This window comes from Uloborus diversus, chromosome 1 (assembly GCF_026930045.1).
Source record: "Uloborus diversus isolate 005 chromosome 1, Udiv.v.3.1, whole genome shotgun sequence".
In the NCBI taxonomy this organism is placed as follows: Eukaryota; Metazoa; Arthropoda; class Arachnida; order Araneae; family Uloboridae; genus Uloborus; species Uloborus diversus.
The window spans coordinates 56,203,821-56,224,956 of NC_072731.1; the positions used below are offsets into that span (position 1 = coordinate 56,203,821).

The 21,136-nt window shown below is 31.9% G+C and overlaps 1 protein-coding gene across 1 annotated transcript in view; it reads right to left on the reverse strand.

Moving 5' to 3' along the window:
* Window positions 1-1,412: 1,412 nt before the first annotated feature.
* Window positions 1,413-21,136, reverse strand: part of LOC129229798 (uncharacterized) — a 124,386-nt gene continuing 104,662 nt past the window's right edge. Inside the window, exons 21-27 of the mRNA XM_054864178.1 lie at window positions 18,499-18,933; window positions 14,033-14,158; window positions 11,246-11,359; window positions 8,349-8,538; window positions 3,614-3,716; window positions 1,759-1,870; window positions 1,413-1,652 (exon numbers count right to left, since the gene is read on the reverse strand). Of these exons, the coding sequence (XP_054720153.1) occupies window positions 1,500-1,652; window positions 1,759-1,870; window positions 3,614-3,716; window positions 8,349-8,538; window positions 11,246-11,359; window positions 14,033-14,158; window positions 18,499-18,933 (1,233 nt within the window). The 3' untranslated portion in view covers window positions 1,413-1,499. The remainder of the gene's footprint in view (window positions 1,653-1,758; window positions 1,871-3,613; window positions 3,717-8,348; window positions 8,539-11,245; window positions 11,360-14,032; window positions 14,159-18,498; window positions 18,934-21,136) is intronic.

Sequence of the window (21,136 nt, forward strand, 5' to 3'; positions counted from 1 at the left end):
TTTTATTAAATAAAAAGTGAATTAATGAATGAAGGAAGATAAATGAATCAATTAATGAATTAATACATAAGTGATTTAATAAATGAATAAGTAACAAAGTAAACTATTTCATTTTGGTCTGTGAGCACATGAAAAAATTAAAACATGCCTAATATTAACTGAATTAGTACTGCAGTGAACATTAGTAGATTTGAATCAATATTCGAGATGTTAATTACAAACATTTAATTAACAAAAATTATTTTTGATACACCACAAAATATTACAATATGGGTATCAAATTTGGAAAATGATGATTATTATTATTTAGTCAACTCTCATTTATCAGGGTTAATTCATTCCAGACTTTACTGCGATAACTGAATTTCTGCAAAGTAGTATTCTGTATTTATAAACCAAATTAGAGCGCATAAAACTTACTAACCACAATTTAAATACTTTTTTAACATAGTTTGAGCCCCCTAGACATGAAACAGCACCCTTAACCACCATTACATTTGTATTACGTAATATATATTGTACAAAATACAAGAAAATGAGATATATTACATGTAATAGATATCACAATTTTAATTATTGGGAAATAAACTACACACACACACACGCAGTTCTTACACACTACTACAAATCTATAAAAATATTTCAACTTGTTCAATGATGAATTAATTGCCAGTTAGTGACTGCATGTGCCCCCGTTTTTCCTCTACATTTATCTTTGTTAAAGGTATTAACAAAGGTATTACATATACAACTTAAAAAGCTAGTACATTGTTGAACACCATTTACAGACCCGTAGAAGAGCTTACCTTACTTGACAGACTTTGTTATTCCTTTGTAGGAAAAGGTTTACACGAGCGCATAAAAAGGCTAATTGCATAATTTGAAAACAGAAAAAAACTGCGATGCAGTGAAGCCCCGAAAGTCGAAGCGCGAAATAGAGAGGGACGACTGTACTTTGATGCTTAGAGGCATTTTTTTGGTTGACAGGATTCAACTAAGTCATTAAGAATGTAGCCAAAATGTTGCTTGATAAATGGCATTGCACGCTGTAAGAATATTTTGTTCCACTATTTCACTTTACCGCACATTTCCCTACTAGTTGAAAAATAAGTTAAAAACTATGTAATGGAAAATATCTCAGTATTTCACAAGGAAATACTCAAATAGCTTAAGATGGTCTTGGAGTTAAAATATAACAAAGGATATTTCAAACAAAACATTTTAAGAAGATGCCATGCATTTCACCTAATTTAACCACAATTATGAGACTAAGAAAATATTTCCATGAATACTATTAAAGAAATACAAATGAAGTCAAATCCAAAAATGATACTTTTGATTTTCAGCATTCATGAACTTGTCAATTAAATATTATATGTCCACGAGAAATAGTAAGACATAAATCCTGGAAAATAAATTTTATTTGAAAACATAACATTTTATATGTACAAATAAAAAATAAATAAATTATGGACAATTATATTTTTGAGACATTCAAATCAATTTGTTCCATAATTTCGATACTGTTTAAAATTCTTCACTAAATTGGTATAAACTTCTCTACAGCTGAAATTTACATTAACAGCCAACATTTTTAAAGCATCTTCACTACAGATATTCAAAAGCCTATTGATACCTAAAATTATATGTTCCTGAAAGAAAAACAAACATTAATTAAAACATCAGCATACAATATTTCAATTTTTTAAAGCAAGAATAACAACAAGTTGTTCATGAATGTATAGTATCATTTCTTGCCTTTATGCTTGGTTCTAAAGTAACATGCTGCACTGCATCAACATAATCTGCAATCAGATAAGGCACCAATTTTTCAAACTCGTGTTTATTTCTAGAAATCATCGTAAACAACCTGAAAGAATCAGAAATGGAAATTGAAATAACATATCTTAACAGTACAATTTAGAACTATGAAAAATCAAAAAAAAAAAAAAAAAAAAAAAAGCCCTACAGTTGGTTGAACAATATTTTTCATTAAAAGTTTATTTCATAGTTCCACCTAAACAGAAGAGATTGATGTCAAAAGAAGTTTCAATTCAATACTGAATTAACTAAGTATTTCCACATAGGAAATTTTAATGCTCATACACACTAACAATTTTTAAGAAATTTCAGATTTATATACATATCAGAAGCAATTAAAATGCTGCGTTAATAAAAATACAATTCTGAAACTGAGACAATTTATCAAAGAATGGTTTAAAAATCATGAGGTAGAAACTGAAAACTTAAACTTTTGATTTAAGTCCCACCAAAGCTTAAGTGTACTTTCTTTTTCAGCATGTTTAAAAGCAAAACTACACCTAATATAGTAGAACGTCATTAAACCAGAGTCTGAACAATAGGGGATCCCTGGGGTGCACACAGGGGGGGGGGAGGGGTTATGGTTGCAAGTTGTACCTTTTTTTTGAGCAATCACATTGCTTATTGTTCTAATGTGACTGTTTTTTTGGCGTCTTTTGATTTTATTTTCCTTCCACCTTCCTCTGCGGCACCATTGTCCACCGGCCTCTCCCGATCTGCTCCTCTAGCGAAAACCGTCTCTCCAGGTCGCCTCTATATCCGACACACACATGCATACATACACACCTACATACACATACCCACACACACCTACATGCACATATAATCACACACTAATACCTGCACACAGACACACTCATGATTGCGAAAAACATAATTTGAATTCAAGATGTCCAAATTCAAATTAATTTTTTTATAATCATTTTTTTGGGGGGGGGGGGATTTTTTTATTTTGAAATTTTACTTATTTAAATTTAATTATTGATTTATTTTTTATTTGAATAATTTATTTTATTTTATTTTATCATGCTTACATTTTATTTCATTTATTTATTTAGTTTCTGTATGTGTGTGTATGTCATTAGTCTAACACAGACTTTTTCAATACATATATATATATATATATATATATATATATATATATATATATATGTATATATATATATATATATATATATATTAATAATAATAATAAATAAATAAAATTAAAAAAAATGAATTAAATAAAAAATATTTTTAAAAATTAATAAAATAAAAAAGGGCTAAAACATAAAAAAGTGAAAGATGGTTGAGAAAAATGGGGGGAGGAGGGATTAGCGACATTGAACTTGGGGGGATGGGCACCCCTGGGGGATCCAAGTCATCTGAATTAATGCAAGTATGGATTAAACAAAATGACTTATGATTGAGATAAGGTGCATCAACAAACTAACGCATACAGTAAAAATTGCATTTTAAACTCAAGAAAAAGAAATATAAAACAGCATTTGAGTAAATTGCAAAAATAACTACAAAAATACAAACTGCAAAAATAATTATTATGCTAATTCGCATTTTATGTATAGAGTATGTACATCTCTATGGCTGTAGCAAAGTCCAGTTTAATAGAGTGTGGATTAAGGAGTGTTCACTTTACATAAACAAGCTAAAAAGGTTACATTTTCTTTTTAGGAAATGCTTTGAACTTTCATTACATCAAAAAATTACTTTTAAAGTGAGCTAGGGGAGGGGGACACATAATTTAAGATATAAAAATGCCTTACAAAACATAATGTAAGAAATACTTAAGCACCTTTCAATGTTCTGTGCACAGAGTTGCATTTGCTGATGGATACTTTTCACACACAGCGATAGAGCATCTTGAGAACCAAACGAGACTAAAGCCTTTAATAATACTTTGACCAAAGTTAAGATAATACAAATATGAAAACATCAGAAAAGTATTTTTTATAAGTATAGAAATATAAATTAAAAATAACGTTTCAACACATAACAAAGAATCACTGGGATAAAAAAAAGAAAAAAGTTACACTAATAAGGATTGAATAGAAAAAATTATATTCAGCAAGAATTATGTAAAGTAATCTTAATTTAAGCCTTTGCAGAAGTAATACAGAAACTGTTTAAATGTAACATTGATATTCTTTCTTTTTGCCAGGAAATAATTTTATGAAATATTTGATAAAAAGTTTAAAGATACATTTATGTAAGTTTTAAGAAAAGCACAATACTCAAATTTTGATAAAAATAACATTAAAATATGTTTTTAAAAATGCTACTTAGTGACAAATAAAGATATAGTTATGGGGACTGGAGAATAGTAATACTATAAATAATACTGGAGAATGATAATTCAGTAGAATCTGAAAACAGCATAAATGAAAAATAGGTGAAGACATTCTTATCAAGAGGTGGTGGGGAAAGAAAATACATGGGAAATTTAAAGAAGGGAGATACATTTTTTTACAAAATTTTTGTACTTATGATAATAGATGGCAACAACTCTATTTAAAATATAAATATGCACTTCATCATTTTTTTCACTTTACGGTTGTTACAAACAATGGATAATAGAATTTAATAGCCCTAAAATCAATGAAATATCGAAATCCCCCCCCCCCAATTTTTTTTTTTAATTTTAAGAAAGGAGGTTCTTTTTTTTTACAAATTTTTTGTATTTGTAATAACAGATAGCAATAATTCTTTTTAAAATATAAATATGCATTTCTTTGTTGTTTTTTCTTTACTATTTTACTTATTAACGGTTGTTACAAACAATGGATAATACAATTTTGTAAGTTTTTGACACTTCATATAAACCAAGTTCAAGCACATTTAAATAATAATTTTTTTTAATGTGATCCAAATATTTTGATTTGTCCACTGTTTATGATATAATATGAAACACAATAAGAGGCATCTTGCCTCTCATTGTGCAAAGACAGACACTAAAAGATACATGATTTGCTGCAAAAAATATTGCTTCTTCCCTTATTATCAGAACATTTTGATTTTTACATATTCAGGGATCGTTTACAAAAATGTAAAGAATGCAAAAGAATTACATATTCAGGAGTTTGAGGTTGGCTGCAAATTTCAGTCTTAAAATTTCATTGGTGAGTTGGTAGTTATGCAATGCTTGTGATTCCAACAACAATGCCAAGTGTATGATTTTTATGAGCTATTGCAAAATCTTGTTTCGAAGAAAAAAACACAGAACTAGGGCAAATTTGCCGCTTGTGGTCTTTCTCTCCCCCCCCTCAAGATATGACCCTGTCCAAAAGCTTAAAGTAGCATTTACAATTGTTTACAGCATTTAATACAATATTGAAAGAACATAAAAATTATTTTAGGGAATATTTTACATTTTCCCTGCACACACTAACTTTTAAATTATAGCTTAAGAATTGCAATAAGCTAAAAGGTAGGATATGGATAAAATAAGTAGTATAAAATAATTTTATTTGTGCTGTTCAAATATTGTAGTAAACAAATAAATTATTTTTCCCCAAATAGTTAGTACAAAAAATTATTGTACATGTTGGTATACTATGTAGCCACTCAATTCTGGGGAAAAAATTCCCTGTGTTTTCCTTGCATGAATATGTAGTAATATAAACAACAAGCAGATTTGTTGTAGAACATTAGCATCTAGATTGCTACATTATAGGAAAAATAAATAAACAAAATGAAAATGGCATGTCATTCTGAAAAGTATAATATTGCATACAAGCTAAATATTTCGTATTTAAAATTAATAGTGACCTCTCACTTATACGCAACCAAAGGTGACAACGAAATTTTCGCACACAAGTGAGATTCGTGCAGAAGTGAAACCCCCCAAAATAAGCTTACATGCAATAAGTTAACATCAGTTATGGTAATACTAATAGTATACTACTTACACTAATGAATAAATAAGCACATGTCTTCCGTTTATGCGTTGTAATTTAATAAAAATGTAAAATTTGAAGTTGTATGTTTCCTTGTGTACAGTACGTAAGCAAATTCCTCAGAACCTAAAAAATGTCGCGTGATTAGAACTAAAGTCTACCAGGATGCAAAAGATTCTCAATAGGCTATGCCTAGTTGCACACTTGTGCGAAAAAGAATGCGTTCTTGGAAGAATCTGAACAATGGAATAAAGGTGTGTGAATGCATTCCAAGAGACAGAACAAGAAGGATACAAATCGTCCGATAAGCAAAACATAAATAGATGACTTAACCAAAACTTTAAAAAATTTTATTGCGCATAAGTAAAAAGTGCATTTTAGGTTTTGCATATAAATGAACAAGAGTTTTCATTGTTCTCTTATGTCACTGGTCAGGCCCGTGAGAAAAACACGCTTAAGTGAGAAACACATATAACAGAGGTTGCGTATTAGCAAGAGATCACTGTAGTATTTTTTTAATAACATATTTTGCATTGGGTCACCCAAACGAGTTTTGGACCACCCTGCACAATACAAATGAAAGCAAAACCTAATTTTCCACATTTCAATTATTCATTGATATTACTTTTTAAATTTTATTTTGTTTCCCCTCCTTTCCTCTCAAAGTATAAAAACAATGAAATAAATAAACATAAATCCATCAAAGAGCAAAAACTTTCATCCTTGCAAAACTTCTCAGAATTTTTTAAACTGTCAACTTCGGTAAGAAGTATTTCAAAAGCTGAATTTCAGAATTTTAAGTTGGTTTTTATTTTTGGTATCTTATTTGCAAAGAGAATGAAAATCAATTGTTATTTAATAGTTTTCCTTCTTTTCTTTATAGTTAATTTTAGGCTCAGGCAGGGGCCTGTACAGAAATTTTGGGGCCTGTCACAAATGACTTTTATGGGCCCTCCTCTATATCGTTTGTCGTTACATCCTGCATAGATTTCACCCATCTTTGAAAAAAAATTCGGCCCTCATAGGCTTGAGCCAGGCCAACAGGTGTCCCTTCTCCCCCCTCCCCGGTTCAAGTTCCCTTAATGTTTGAAGTAAGTTATCTGTCATTATTACAATCCAAGTGTTTAATTTGTTACGGAAGGTATTTCTGTCAGAATAATAACACTGCTTCTTCAAAAAATGTCATCTGCGGCAAAAATATAATCAAGACTCGTTAAAGAAATTTTATTTACTCGTTAAAGAAATCTCTGTTAAAACTGAGGGAGAGTTGGAAGGAATGGGTCAACGCTGCATTAATGCTTAAATAGAATGTGATAAATTATTTCTAGCTTGCTCAGTATGCAGGATACAACAGCAAGTGTGCAAAGCTGCTACTGGACAGGCTAGAAATATTTTTTGCATTTTATTTCAGCATAAATGCAGCGCTGACCCATTCCACCCAACTTACTCCGACCGACAGAATAACAGAGCCGGGAGGACCTTTACAAATGGTAAATAGAGATTTTAGTCTCACTTTTTTTTTGAAGAATGCAGAGAAAACTAAAATGAAGAATAACAGAAACCCCAAATCTATAACAGAAACTAATATTAAACTAAAAAAAAAAAAAATGCCAACCTGATATTGAGATGGATTTTGCGGGTCAGAACACACATAACAAATATGAACTGACAGTTGATAGAAATTTTAAATTCCTTAATACAGTATAGCTTTTACTGTATATAACTTGGAAGTTCCAAACAGATATCAAACACAGAAAACTTAGTTCTTTGAATTTGGGGCCAATATTTTTAACGTACAGGTAAGTTTTTACTACCCTAATTCTGAAATACGTTAAGTCTGTTTTTATTAATATTTCCGGTAATTCAAGTTGTGCAAAAAACGATACCAAGCTAAGAACACTTTCAATCAAGTCACCTCTTGAACGAAAAAAGAACTATCAAAATCGGTTCATCTGTTTAGGAGCTACGATGCCACAAATTAGACACACAGATACACTTTTAAAGCTTATTACCCGTTTCTTTTTGGAACAGGGGGTACAAATTGGCTTCTGAAATGATACCTTATAATTTAAATAGGGAATAAACCTAATTTAAAAGTCTTTTATTCAAATATTTAAGAATTTTTAGAATAGAAAAGATCCGTTTAAGATCCGTCAAAAAAGTAGCGGATACGGATATCCAGAACATCACTAATATATATATGTATTCGTCAAATGGCATGCATGGTTACCAATAAACTAATTTACAATAAATAAATAAATAATCTCAATATTAAATGTTTGCACTTTGATTAGAATAAAACTGCTCTCCTAAGTAAGAAAAGTGTATCTCAATTTTTTTCCCTTGATACATTTATTTTTCATCTTAGAATCATTTAGAAGATTTCAATATTAGCACATATATTTAGCTAAAAAAAGAAAACATGTAAATACTAATATAAGTGTTATGATTCAAGCATAATTGATTAAATGGGTGCAAGACAAATTTTAGAACAATTTTATAGCGTAAAAATCAAATTTTAGAGATGTGCTTTTCTTGCTTGGAAAGGCAGATTAGAAGACTATGACCAATTTACATTAGTTAAAAACTATTTTCTGTTTACACAATAAGAATAAAAAATGTCAAAAAGGATACGAGAAACAAAAAACATGAAAGCAGGTCTTGATGATAGAACATGAGAAGTGTGTTGAGTGAGCAAGCCATAAACAATGTCCCATATGGCATTAAATGTTTTAATGAATGTTAGGTAGTTATTAAATTGAATTTCAATCTTCAATGATGCACAGAAATGAAGAGTTTGCATCACAGTATGACTATCAAGAACCTGAAATTGCAAGGGAAAAATAGAATGAAATTTATGCTCATATTAATATGAAAGATTTACTTGGTAAGTCTAACAATTATACTCAGTACTTTTAAACATTCATATAAATGTTCATGATACAGAAAAAAGTTAAATATATAGGAAAAATCAGAACAAAAAAAGACTTGAAGTTTCCTACTTTAAAACAATGAAGCTTGAGATTCTTTAATAATAAAATAGACTGAATACTTAAACTAGAGGGCTAAGAGGTTATCCATGAATGACGTCACACTTTGAGGGCGTAGGGGTTTGTGAAAAAGAGAGCGGGAGGGGGTAACAAGAAGTGTGATGTCGCGCATTTTAGTTAAAATAAATATAATTATGTAATATAGTGAGACACATGAGAAGGATTGAGGGATAAGGTAAAGTGTGACACTTCGTGGCAGAGGGTGGAGCGGGTAAAATATGTTAAAAAAAGTGCAACATCATTTTTGGACAGCCCCTGAAAAAATTAAGAGGATGAAGAATAATCCTAGAAAATTGATAATTTTTCTTGCAGATGAAGTTACTTCAAAATCTTTACTAATCACGTACTAACAATAAGCTTATAACTTTATTTAAGAATTAGTACTACTGTCAGCCCCGCTTAATTGGGAAACAGATAAATGAATCGCTTATACGAATAAAACCTCCCGAAACCAAATACTTCCCCATGGACACAATGTTAAAGATCCCCGCTTAATCAATTAATTTCCCCGGATAATCGAATAATAGTGATCAGCTTTCGCAAATATTTTTGCTGAAAAAACTTTTTAAAAAATTAAAAATAAATTAAGCACAAACATACATGACGTGAAAATATTAAGTAATATTTTTCGTCAACAATGGGGGAGAGAAACATTTATATTCCATCAAAACTTTTCCACTATTCTATCAAATTTCTTTTTTCATTACAAAAAAAAAAAAAAAAAATAGCACAGTGGATAACTAAATTAAATAATGCAAAGAAATATACACATTTTAGGAGATAAATAAATTGATAAATATTAGATGTAAAACACGGTTGACAAGGAAGGGGAAAGAGAGTTCGTAAAGTATTTCTTTGATTATTGTTACAGAAGTTATATTTTGTTGTTAACTAGACATTATATTCAGTAAGTCGAACATTGTGTATAGACACTTTTAATTTAGCATCAACTTCTTCATTATAAGTAGCCATTTAGTGCAGGAAAGGCGATCTTAAAGCATGATGATAAAGATAGGGTAAGGAGAAAAGCATTGCAACTTGAAATGTGCACAACACTGGATGTATAATGGATGTGCAGATCAATATAAAATTAATTACGTTGATCCCCCCAAAAAAAACATTGCTTCAAATGCTCGTAAATTGAAAAGGAATAATAAAAAAAATATTTGGCACAACAGCCGATGGAGGGCAAAGCTTGATGTGCCTATCTCAGTTTTCATGACCGGACTCTGAGGTCCAAAGGCAGATATTCGGATTCGAAGGCCAGCTGAAAACGGAACACCTAGTGTTAGTTCCCAAGCATGCTTGGTACACTTGGCATTCATTTTATCGGCATACCGAAAGGATGAAAGCCTTGACTCGACTGTACTTGACCCGGGAACCGAACATGGGTCTGTGGCGTGGAAGTGCTACCACCAAGCGACTGGAAATCCAAAACATATCTAAAAACATTAAAATTTTTATTGAGTGAAAAAGGTAGTGGTTTTAAAGGAAAATTACAAAATCTAAGTAGTAATTGTGGGCATAAACTGAATATGGTGACCGATTAACAAAAAAAAGTTTGAATTGGGAATCCCTATCTCGTTTTGGGAAAGAGACGGAACTGACTGACAAACACATAAATAGCCATCTTATAACCTCCAACTTAAGGGGGGGGGGGGAAGAATAAATAGTTTAAAAATGAAACATTTAATTTTTTTTATTCTATATCATCATTATTAATTTAAAATGACATGTTACCTTTCATTGCAGAAAATTACATTTAGTTATTGTCTACGAGCTCAGATTCAGCACAGTTTCTAGTTCTGAGCATATTTAAAGTAATTTTAATAATAACAAAAAAAAATCTGTTGATTAATTGCTGAAACACTTTGCCAATTTTAAATAATCGGCACAGTGACCAATAACCCATTATTGTCGATTAATCAGCGCATCTCTGATACATAGCTAGTAAAATATAAATGACCTTCCATTGCAATAAGATTGCCCAAAGTACAAACTTTTTTATATTTCATTTTCATACTCCAAAATCAAGGGAAACAGGAAAAAAATCTTTTACTCTGAAAAAATTAGATTAGAATTTATTTTGCTTCAGTAATTTTTTATGATAGTAACATTAAAAAAAATTTGGTGATCGAGAAATTAAAAAAAACAAAAAACATTGCAATGAAAAGGAAGTATTTCAAAAAGTAACTTTTTGTACATTTTGAGCACCATTATAATTGAAAAAAAAAAAAAAAAAACTGTAATGAAAATAATGAATGAAAAGTATAAAAGTGCAAATAGCAAAAACATAAATAAACAAACAAGTAAAATGAAATAAAATCTCAAGTTTCTGGTTTTGCAAGAAACACTTTTATCAATATGTAAAGATGTGAGCTTTGATGATTGATGTTGACAAAATAGCTTTATGCAAAACTTAAAAATGATTTATCATTTAAAATTTTATCCAATTTGAAAAATATTAAAAAGAATCCATACCTTTCCCATCTGAAGGGCAAAACTAACAAAATTTAATGTTGGTATTGCAATCATATATTTGCAAATAAATGAATCACATGTTTGTGAAACTAAGACTTGAAGATTGGATAAGCACTGAAATGAAAGAGAATGTGTCAATTAAGCAATGTATAGTGGTACATAGAAAAATAAATAGATTAAAAAAATACAGTAGAGTACCAATTATCTGGGAAGCTCGGGACCATCGCGATCCCGGATAACTGAATTTCCCGGTTTTCTGGATCGTTAAAAAACGCCGGTTATAGACTGTTTATAAAAAGTAAAGGACAATAATAATTAGATATTCACTTCAAAATAAAAAGAAAATTCTATATGTAAAGGCGTATTAACTTAGAAATATCAAAAGAAAAACATTTATCAATCTTAAAATTTATTCATAAGGCATACATTTTCTTTATTTTAAATTCAAAATTCACCAATAAAAATTATTTTTTAAACATTTCATTGAGTTTTAATTGGCAATAGTTGGGTTTATGCTCAAGAAACAATTGCTGAATTTTGCACACCGCCATTACGTGAGATTCATCGATGAAAGACTTCTGCTCCATGCCTGCTATGAGTTCTTTCGTTAATTCAATGCAATGTTCGTTAGATATCATAAGAATGACATCTTCAGACTCACTCGTCTCGTCTTCGTCGCTATCTTGTTCCGTGTCATTCGGATGTAGCACCATCTGAATTATTTCGGAATCGGTCATTTCATCGATAATAGGAATATCCTTATCAACGTCAAAGCATTCTTCGATGTCCGTTTCTGAGAACAGATCCCGCTCTAGCCACTTCCGAGAGTATTCGCAAAGGTCATTTTGGAGCTCTTTCTCCTTTTTTCCCTTTAATCCATCACTTGTCAGCTCGTTGGAGTCATCCTCAAAAAAAAGGGACATCGGCATTAGATTATGCCAAGCATGAATTAAATTGTCACGCGAGACATAATCCCATGCTTTCGCGGACAACCAGATCGCTTCCTTAACATTGAAAGTTTTCTGAAACTCCTGGACGGATTTCCCTTCATTTGCTGCATCGATAACCTTCTTTAGAAATTCCACTTTGTAGCGGCACTTTAAACTTCGCAAAACCCCTTGATCGAGGGGCTGTATTAATGATGTGCAGTTGGGGGGAAGATATTCAACGTTAATGTTGTTTGCGTTAAGGAGAGCAGCAGGCGGGTGTGCGGTGCAGTTGTCTAGAAACAGCACAATTTTACAGTCATCAGCTAAGCCCACCGATTTGCAATGTGCACGGGCCCTAGGTACAAACTCCTTCAGGAACCATTCCGTGAATAATTCCTGCGTAACCCAGGCCTTCTTATTCGCTTTGTAAGTTACCGGCAAGACCTTAATGCCTTTTAATGCCCGTGGATTCTTGCTTTTCCCGATTACTGTAAGTTTCAGTTTACAGTTACCCGATGCATTTGCGCAAGCTAGCAACGTTAGTCTGTCCTTAGCGACCTTGAAACCGCCTGGGTGATTTTCTTTTGATGTAACGTATGTTACATCAAACGTAACGTTTGAGGAAGATATTTAAAATACAATCCTGTCTCGTCAGCATTAAATATTTGGTCCAAAGTCAAATTTTCAATTTGCACTAAATTCAATACTTTTTCCACGTAACTCTCTGCAGCTTCCATATCTGCTGAAGCTTTTTCTCCACAAAGTTTTGTCAATCGAATGCCGTGCCTCTGTTTGAAACGGGTGAACCATCCGACACTGTACTCACAGTTCTTCTCAATTTCTAGCTCATTATGGAAATTATTTGCTTGAGCCATGATAATTTGTCTTGTTAACGGAAATTTTTCAGATCTTCTTTGCTTAATCCACTCCATTAGAACTTTGTCTACATCAGCATTCTTTGCTTGATGTAATGTCTTGCGATCATTCATAGCATCTTCGTGTTCACAACTTGAATAGAACTTGAGTAATTTCGTTTTTTGACTTTCTTTTCTTAGATCGTAAATGGTTGATGTCCCTATTTTATATTGTTCGCTGAGAGTTTTAACGGAATAGCCTTCATCCAATTTTTTTAGAACTTCAACCTTCGTTTTTATGCTCAAACTAACACGTTTTCTTTTTTTTACCTACAATCCAACATTTTCCCTCAAAATTGGAATAAATTTGTTCGCAATCCTCTCCAGTCGATTCAACAAGTGACCACGCTTTTTTTTCTTCAAGAGAACTAATTCTAGCTCAAGTAATACTCAGGATACTCTCAAAAAATGGACTGCTCTCAAAAGGGTGAAGAGCATTGGACTATGAATAGAAATTTGATGACTCCCTTTCACTTTGGGTTGCTTCTGTAACCTCATCTATCCTATTTTCGTGAATGGAATAGACCCGTTCCTTGTGAAAGAACCTTTCTTTTAAAGCTGGTCAAGCAATAGATAATGCGATGGGACCACCAACCGCGTGTTTCGCGATTGTACAATGCATGGTATGAAAGGAATGGGGAAGGGGGCAATCATGCGCGTAAAGTGAAGAGGTGGGGCTATTCATTCTTTCGAGGAATTAAAAGGCACATGTATGTCCAGCCAGCAAGTCACCTGTTTCACAAAAATGGTTTCGGTTTAAACAGCACCTTGGCCCAAAAAATACGAACTTTTTTGAAAATTCGCGAAAAATTCGTAATTTTGAAAATAACGGGAATATTGAGCAAAATTTTCCCGGTTTTCTGGTTTCCCGGATAAGAGGTACTGTACTGTATATAATAAAATAATGAATAAATAAATAAATAAAAATATGCATTTTCACTTACATTTTGTATAGACTCTGACAATGCTACCAGCATGGATTTTTCCTGTGCACATTTCATAATGTGTTTCATAATCTGTAGCTTCATTTGAAATGAAAAAATATCCATAGTTGCAATATCAGAGTACTCCTACAGATAAATGATGAAAAGTAACAATAACTAAACAAAAATTAGGCAACAGTACAGGCAATATGCTTTCCTTAAATGGCTTAAGAGGGGCAGGGGTGCCCATACCCCCAAAGCTCAATGATGCAAATTCCCCCCCAAAATTTTTCCCGCTTTCAAATTGGGTTCAACATAACAATTTTTAGAGTCATTTAACTTCCAGTTAAATTCAGTTAATTATAAAAACGTTCAGTTAATTAAAAAAATCAAGAATTAAATTGGTGTGAGATAAAAAGTGAAATGAATGCTCTGTAAGTTGAAAAAATGAAGAAATGACATTTATGTCAACAGTTACAAGTACAAGAGATGCTAATTCACAATTAAAAAAAATCCATGATGTATTGAAAATATTTTTTAAAAAATATTTTGTTATGTCAAAAAATGTATTATATCATGACTTTGATCATAGAACTAGACATTGAATGAATAAAATAAATATAACAATGAAATGATAATCAGAAGGGGGGGAGCATGCCACTAAGGGACTCACGGCCCTTTGTGGCATAGTAGAAAAGCGGTGAATTAGGGTAAATTGAAACCAGATTTAAAAAAAAAAAGCCAAATATGTCGCCAAGTTGGCGACCAAAAGCTTGACGATATACTGCCAAGTGTTTGCCAAATTATAACACCATTTGAGTTTGTCTTGAAGTTAACAATGATTTCCCCTCAAAAAGGCGTGAAAAACCCCCTTTGGAGCATCCGAATGAAACCAAAAAGGGGGGTGCACAACTAGATTCCACTAGGAGTCTACATACCAAATTTAAACTTTCTAGGACATATCGTTCTTGAGTTATGCGAGATACATACGCACATACATATGTACATACAGACGTCAAGAAAAAACTCGTTGTAATTAACTTGGGTATTGTCAAAATGGATATTTCGAGTGTTTATATGTTCTTACGATATACTGCCAAGTGTTTGCCAAATTATAACACCATTTGAGTTTGTCTTGAAGTTAACAATGATTTCCACTCAAAAAGGTGTAAAAAATCCCCTTTGGAGCATCCGAATGAAACCAAAAAGGGGGGTGCACAACTAGATTCCACTAGGAGTCTACGTACCAAATTTAAACTTTCTAGGACATATCGTTCTTGAGTTATGCGAGATACATACGCACATACATATGTACATACAGACGTCACGAAAAAACTCGTTGTAATTAACTTGGGTATTGTCAAAATGGATATTTCGAGTGTTTATATGTTCTTAGGCATATATCCACGTGTGGTCGGGTGGAAAAAATAACTCAATATTCATTCAGGAGCGAGCAAAATGGAAATTAAGGTAGATTTTTGAGTGAAATTTTTTTTGCAAGATTTTTTTACTTCCTTTTTGGTAAAAAGAAGTAAAAAAATCAATTTAAAACAGAAATAGTTCCTGTTTCCGTTTAGTTTAACTTCCATACCATTTTTTTTCTCAATCCTTCATTACGCTTTGAGATGTAGCAGTCATATCAAACAAAAAAAAAAAAGAATTCCGTTGCACCATTCTTTCGTTTGTTTATGTTTATAATGATATACAGAAAAATGTATGTTTTTCTGGAAACTGTATGATGCTTACGAATATAGACAGAAGAAAATGTTTGGAATTTTTCAAGGAACTTACTTTGAAGGGCAATTAATATTCTTTCACAACTTTTATGCTGAAAAGCGTTGACGTAAATTTAAATTTTTCGTATCAATTGAACTAGCGAATTTCAGATCGGCGACATTTTGTCTCATGACCTTTTTGCCGCGACATTTTGGGCGTATACCCTTAGAAATAAGTATATAACGATAAATTCTACTATTTTTTTTTGTTTCAATCCTTTTTTTGGCCTATGCCCCATTGCTGTTACACCATAATTCTCCCTATTTGAGGGCCAAGATTAATGCCACCAAAATTTTTTATTGTTTTTTTCCTTTTTCAATGTCACATCTTATATATGCATCATTTGCTTATTTGTTTGTGATTACACTCACAAAAATAAAGTTCCTCCAAATCCAGGGTTGAAATCGAATAAATTTCTGAGTAAAGCTACTAACTGAAGTAAGGCTATTTGTTTAAAACAATTATTTCAGCAAAGGGAGACTGAAAGAAAGAGATTTGATTGTATATATACAGTTGAGCCCTCTTAATACAACCACCGTTAATACGGAATCACGGCAAAAATGAACATTTTGTTTGTAAAGTTGGATTTGCTATTTAATTTCATGCATAACCAGGGCATTAAAGTGCAAGTTTCGGCTAAGATGAACAAACATTTCTGAGCCCTTTACTATAAACTTTCATGATTAAAAAGAAAAAAACTCTTTTTTTTCAGAAATTAGTCAGCATTTTAAGTGGCTGTACAGGGTGGCGACAGGAACTGTGAAAAAAAGTTCCCTGACTTTTCCCTGATTTCCCTGATTAAGTTCACCAAATTTCCTTGATTTACGTTACCAATGATAATGGTTTTCTTTCTTTGCTTTACTTGAAATCCATTGTATGTTTGTATAAAATGCAGTATTTTAAACGTTTTAAGTTATGTAAAGTTGTTGAACTAAAGATATATTTTAAAAAGATACTACTTTTTTAATAAAATGGTTAAAAAAAAAACAAGACAATTTGGGGGGGGGGGGAATGACCTACAAGACAGTATATTAAATTTTTATACAATGTATATTGAATTTTTATACAATTTTTATACATATTTTTATACAAATAGAAAATTAAAAAAAAAAAAAAACTTTACTTCCAGAAACCACTTAGCATAAGAATTTAAGAAACTATTAAAATTACTTTTAAAAACATGTGTATTTATGATAGTTCAAAATAATTTCAATTACTTTTTAGTTCTAAGTTTTCAAACAGTATAATAATTGTTGCAAAAATAACAAGTAATAGTGAAAGAATAGAAGTAATGTAGTTATTGTTATATAATTAATTGACATATTTATGCAAAACAGATGAAACCATTGACATCCATTCATAGGGAACTTTTCTCTAATCAAGAACATAGGTTTTAATGTATGAATACAGCATTTTAACAATAAAAAAATAAAGATATTTTCTTAAGTACACAAGTTAACTCTATTTCAAATGATTTCAGAATGTAACGAGAAAAAATCTTAGATTGCTTTTGTAACAAACAACTTTGAAATGCAAGGATAAAAAAAAAAAAAAAAAAAAAAAAAGCAATTAGTTGATTTGAAAATATATAAAAGAAGAATACAACTTGGTTTTAAAATTAAAGAATCACTAAAGTCTGAAGAACAGAAAATTTTTATAATCTGCGATGACAACAAATAGTATAACGGCAAAAAACAAAGTTTTTTAATTGAAAGTTCAATTTTAGCAATTAAATTAAAAATGCAAAGAAGTAATAACTTTTAAGCTTTTGTAGTATTAATTCAAAAACCAAAGATTTCTTCTTGAAATCGTGATTATAGTACGCTAATTACTTCGAGACAATGGAATAAAGGCAAAGGAGCTAAGGCATAATTGAAGGCTTCCTCTTTGCCTGTATGGTTGTTTATTTTACGTAGCATTGAAAGCGTAAAAGGAAATTTCAAGCTAGGTAAAATAAACAACCTAACAGACACAAAAGCAATCATAGAAAGTTTATCCTGTGGTTAATAAGTAAGATTCAATACTTTGACGTTGAGGAAAAAAGATGCACAAATATGCGGCAGTGTATAATCGCACCTCATTAATTTTATTTATTTATTTATTTATTCATTTATTTTTTTGAACAGATAATTGGCGGAAAATGCGTAGGGAATTAAGAATACTTAATTTTCTAATGCAAAAAAAAAAAATTCTTCAAAAAATCAATTTTTTCTCATTTTTTCAAAATTTCCTGATATTTCCCTGACTTTTCCCTAATCAATAAAGTTCCCTGACTTTTCCCTGATCTCCCTGATCTGTCGCCACCCTGCTGTAGAAAGCTTATTAGATGCAGTCAGGAAATGTCGATACACGAAATGCACTATCCTTTTTTGCTGAGATTATGTGAGTGGTGAAATTTTGTAGGGATATAAAGGATTTTTTTCATAAAAATGTTAAATTTTAAGAAGTAAACAAAAAATTTCTAAATGTAATTACACAAGTACAAGATGTGTATTAGCAATAACAAAATAGTAGGACTACTTTTTAAAAACACAGATACGCACACATATATCTTAATTTTTTTTCCCAATTTTACTTATTCACGGTTGTTATAAATAACGTTTAAAACAAACAAATTCGTGAATTTTTAGCATTTTATATCAACCGAGTTCAACTTGTATATCACAAATACATGCATCACAAAAATAAATTAATAATAAATAGATATTTACCTTTTCATTATTAATTTTTTGAAAAAGTAAACTAATTTCCTTTTCAGAAGAAGAAGCCAAGAGTGATTTCAAAGTAGCTATCTCAGTTTCACTTAAATAAATTTCACTTGACAAGTCAAATACCATATTTTTGTTGCTTTTGGTAACATTTAAATTACAATCACCATCAATGTTTTCACTGTTTGTTAAAAGTACAGGACACATATGATTGAACTTTTTACAGTTAAAATCAGTAACTGGAAAATGTTCTCTATTTGGCAAAATATTTGAAGTCATAAACCTTTTTTTGATATTTTGGCTTTTCTTCTCCAAGTGAAAAATGGTAGCTGTCCATGACAGTTCTACAAAATCTTTTTGAATAAATTTGGTAAGTTCTTTCATATGAAGACAAACTTTCGAAACAAATTGCAAACTTGTTTCAATGATAGATTCATCCTGAAACGAAAAGAAATAAAATGTTGGAAAAAAGAAATACTCACAGTAGAAAATTTGTAAAATTCTGAATTTTAAAAACAACTTATGTTAAATTTTTTTAAAATTTAACATAACATCTGCCTCTGGCGATAAGCCCAGTTGCATTCAAAAGATGTTTTTGCAATCCAATTTGCAATAGCATCTTAGCATGTTAGTAGCGAGATAGTCCATTCTTCATCGGTTAGTTTTTCTCGAGGCATGACAAAACTATAAGGTAAAAACCATCCAAAGGTAAGGAGGAAGTCGGGAAGGTATAAACCAACTCCCTAATTTTGTATATAAATTTGACTCCATTATATTACACTCCTGTTTGTGAAAATTGCAACCAGGGCCGGATTTAGGGGAAGGCAGGCGGGGCTACTGCCCTGGGGCCTCCACAACAAAGGGGCCCCCACAATAAAATTTTTTACAAAATATCCTAACTTCCACGGGTCGAAAATATCGGTCATATACATACAGTCATCCCTCGCTACTTCTCGCTTCGACTTTCGCGGCTTCGTTACATCGTGGTTTTTCCCCCCACATATAGCAATTAACTTTTTTTATGTGCTTGTGTAAACCGTTTACTACATAAGAATAACAAAATATGTCTTTTAAGTAAGGTAAGCTCTTCTGAGGCTGTTGCTGTACTAGTTGAGGGAGTGGAGGTATAAAATCAGCGAAAGAGTTGGGAGTTGCTATCTCATTTTAATCGTTCAACACTAACTGAAAAGTATAAATCACTGTATTATTACATACGTAATTGTAAATGGTGTTCAACAATGTACTAGATTTTTAAGTTGTATACGTAATACCTTAAATGAGGATAAATGAAGAGGAAGAACGGGGGCACATACGGTCAATAACTGGCAATTAATTCATCATCGAACAAGTTGAGCTATTTTCATAGATTAGTAGTAGTGTGTACGAACTGCATGTGTGTGTGTAGTTTATTTCCCAATAATTAACAATGTGATACCTATTACATCTAACATATCTCATTTTCTCATATTTTGTGCAATTTTTTGAGTAATGTAAATGTAATGGTGGCTAGGTTTCATGTCTAGGGGACTCTACCTATGTTAAAAAGTTTTATGCACTCCAATTAGGAGAATATATGGTTTATAAATACAGAATCCTACTTCGAGGAAATTCAGTTATCGCGGTTAAGTCTGGATAAAATTAACCGCGATAAACGAGGGTTGACTGTATATATCAAAACATTCGGATATATATCAAAGTATCGGATATTTTCGAAAATATGATGATCTTTTCGAACCCTGATTAGAGGCCTCCACACTTCCAAATCCGGCCCTATTGCAACACCACGAAGGACTTACGCGAGTGAGCTGAAAATTTCAAGAAATTTCAAGTAGGGCATGATATGCAAATGATTAGAATTTCAGACCGGTAGCGCAAGCGTATGCTGAGCGGCGCCCTCTGAACGGCTGATCGAACCGAGTATAAATAGATGGCTGTAGGGAGGCATGTATGATTATCAGGGGTTATATGCTAGAGTAAACAACTGAATCTTTAATATGCCTCTTTGACGAAAAGAAGCGAAATTTGAGCAAATTTCGGAGTTTGAACAAGGCAAAATCGTCGGCCTTTATGAAGTTGGATTGTCTTAATTGCTTCAATTTATGGCAACATGATGGCCGAATTCGTGTCATGCGCTATGCCGGTGAACGGCACATTCCAGAGTGCATTACTGAATGCCACAGTAGACGAACACCCAGAGTTATGGTCTGGGGTGCCATGGCATATCATGGACGATCACAATTGCTACGAATTGTGGGCAATTTGAACAGTACCTGATACATAAACAAAGTTTTACAGCCCCAAGCTATTCCTTTCCTGCAAGGATTGCCAGGAGCTGTATTACAGCAGGATAATGCCCATTCACATGGCGCCAGGACAGTCAAATCCTACTTTGATTTGCAGCAGGTACAGCTTCCTTGCCCTGCATATTCCCCGGATATGTCACCGATTGAACATGTGTGGGATTTCGTTGGGCGGCGTCTCACTCCTGATCCTTGTCCTGTGGCTTCGACAAATTAACTTTGGTTGCATATAAAAAAAAAAATGGAATACTCTTCCGCAGGCTGATATTCAATATGTTTCACTTTGTTTCACTCCATGCCGAGTATTGTAGCAGTTCTTGCGGTGGCCACACAAAATACTA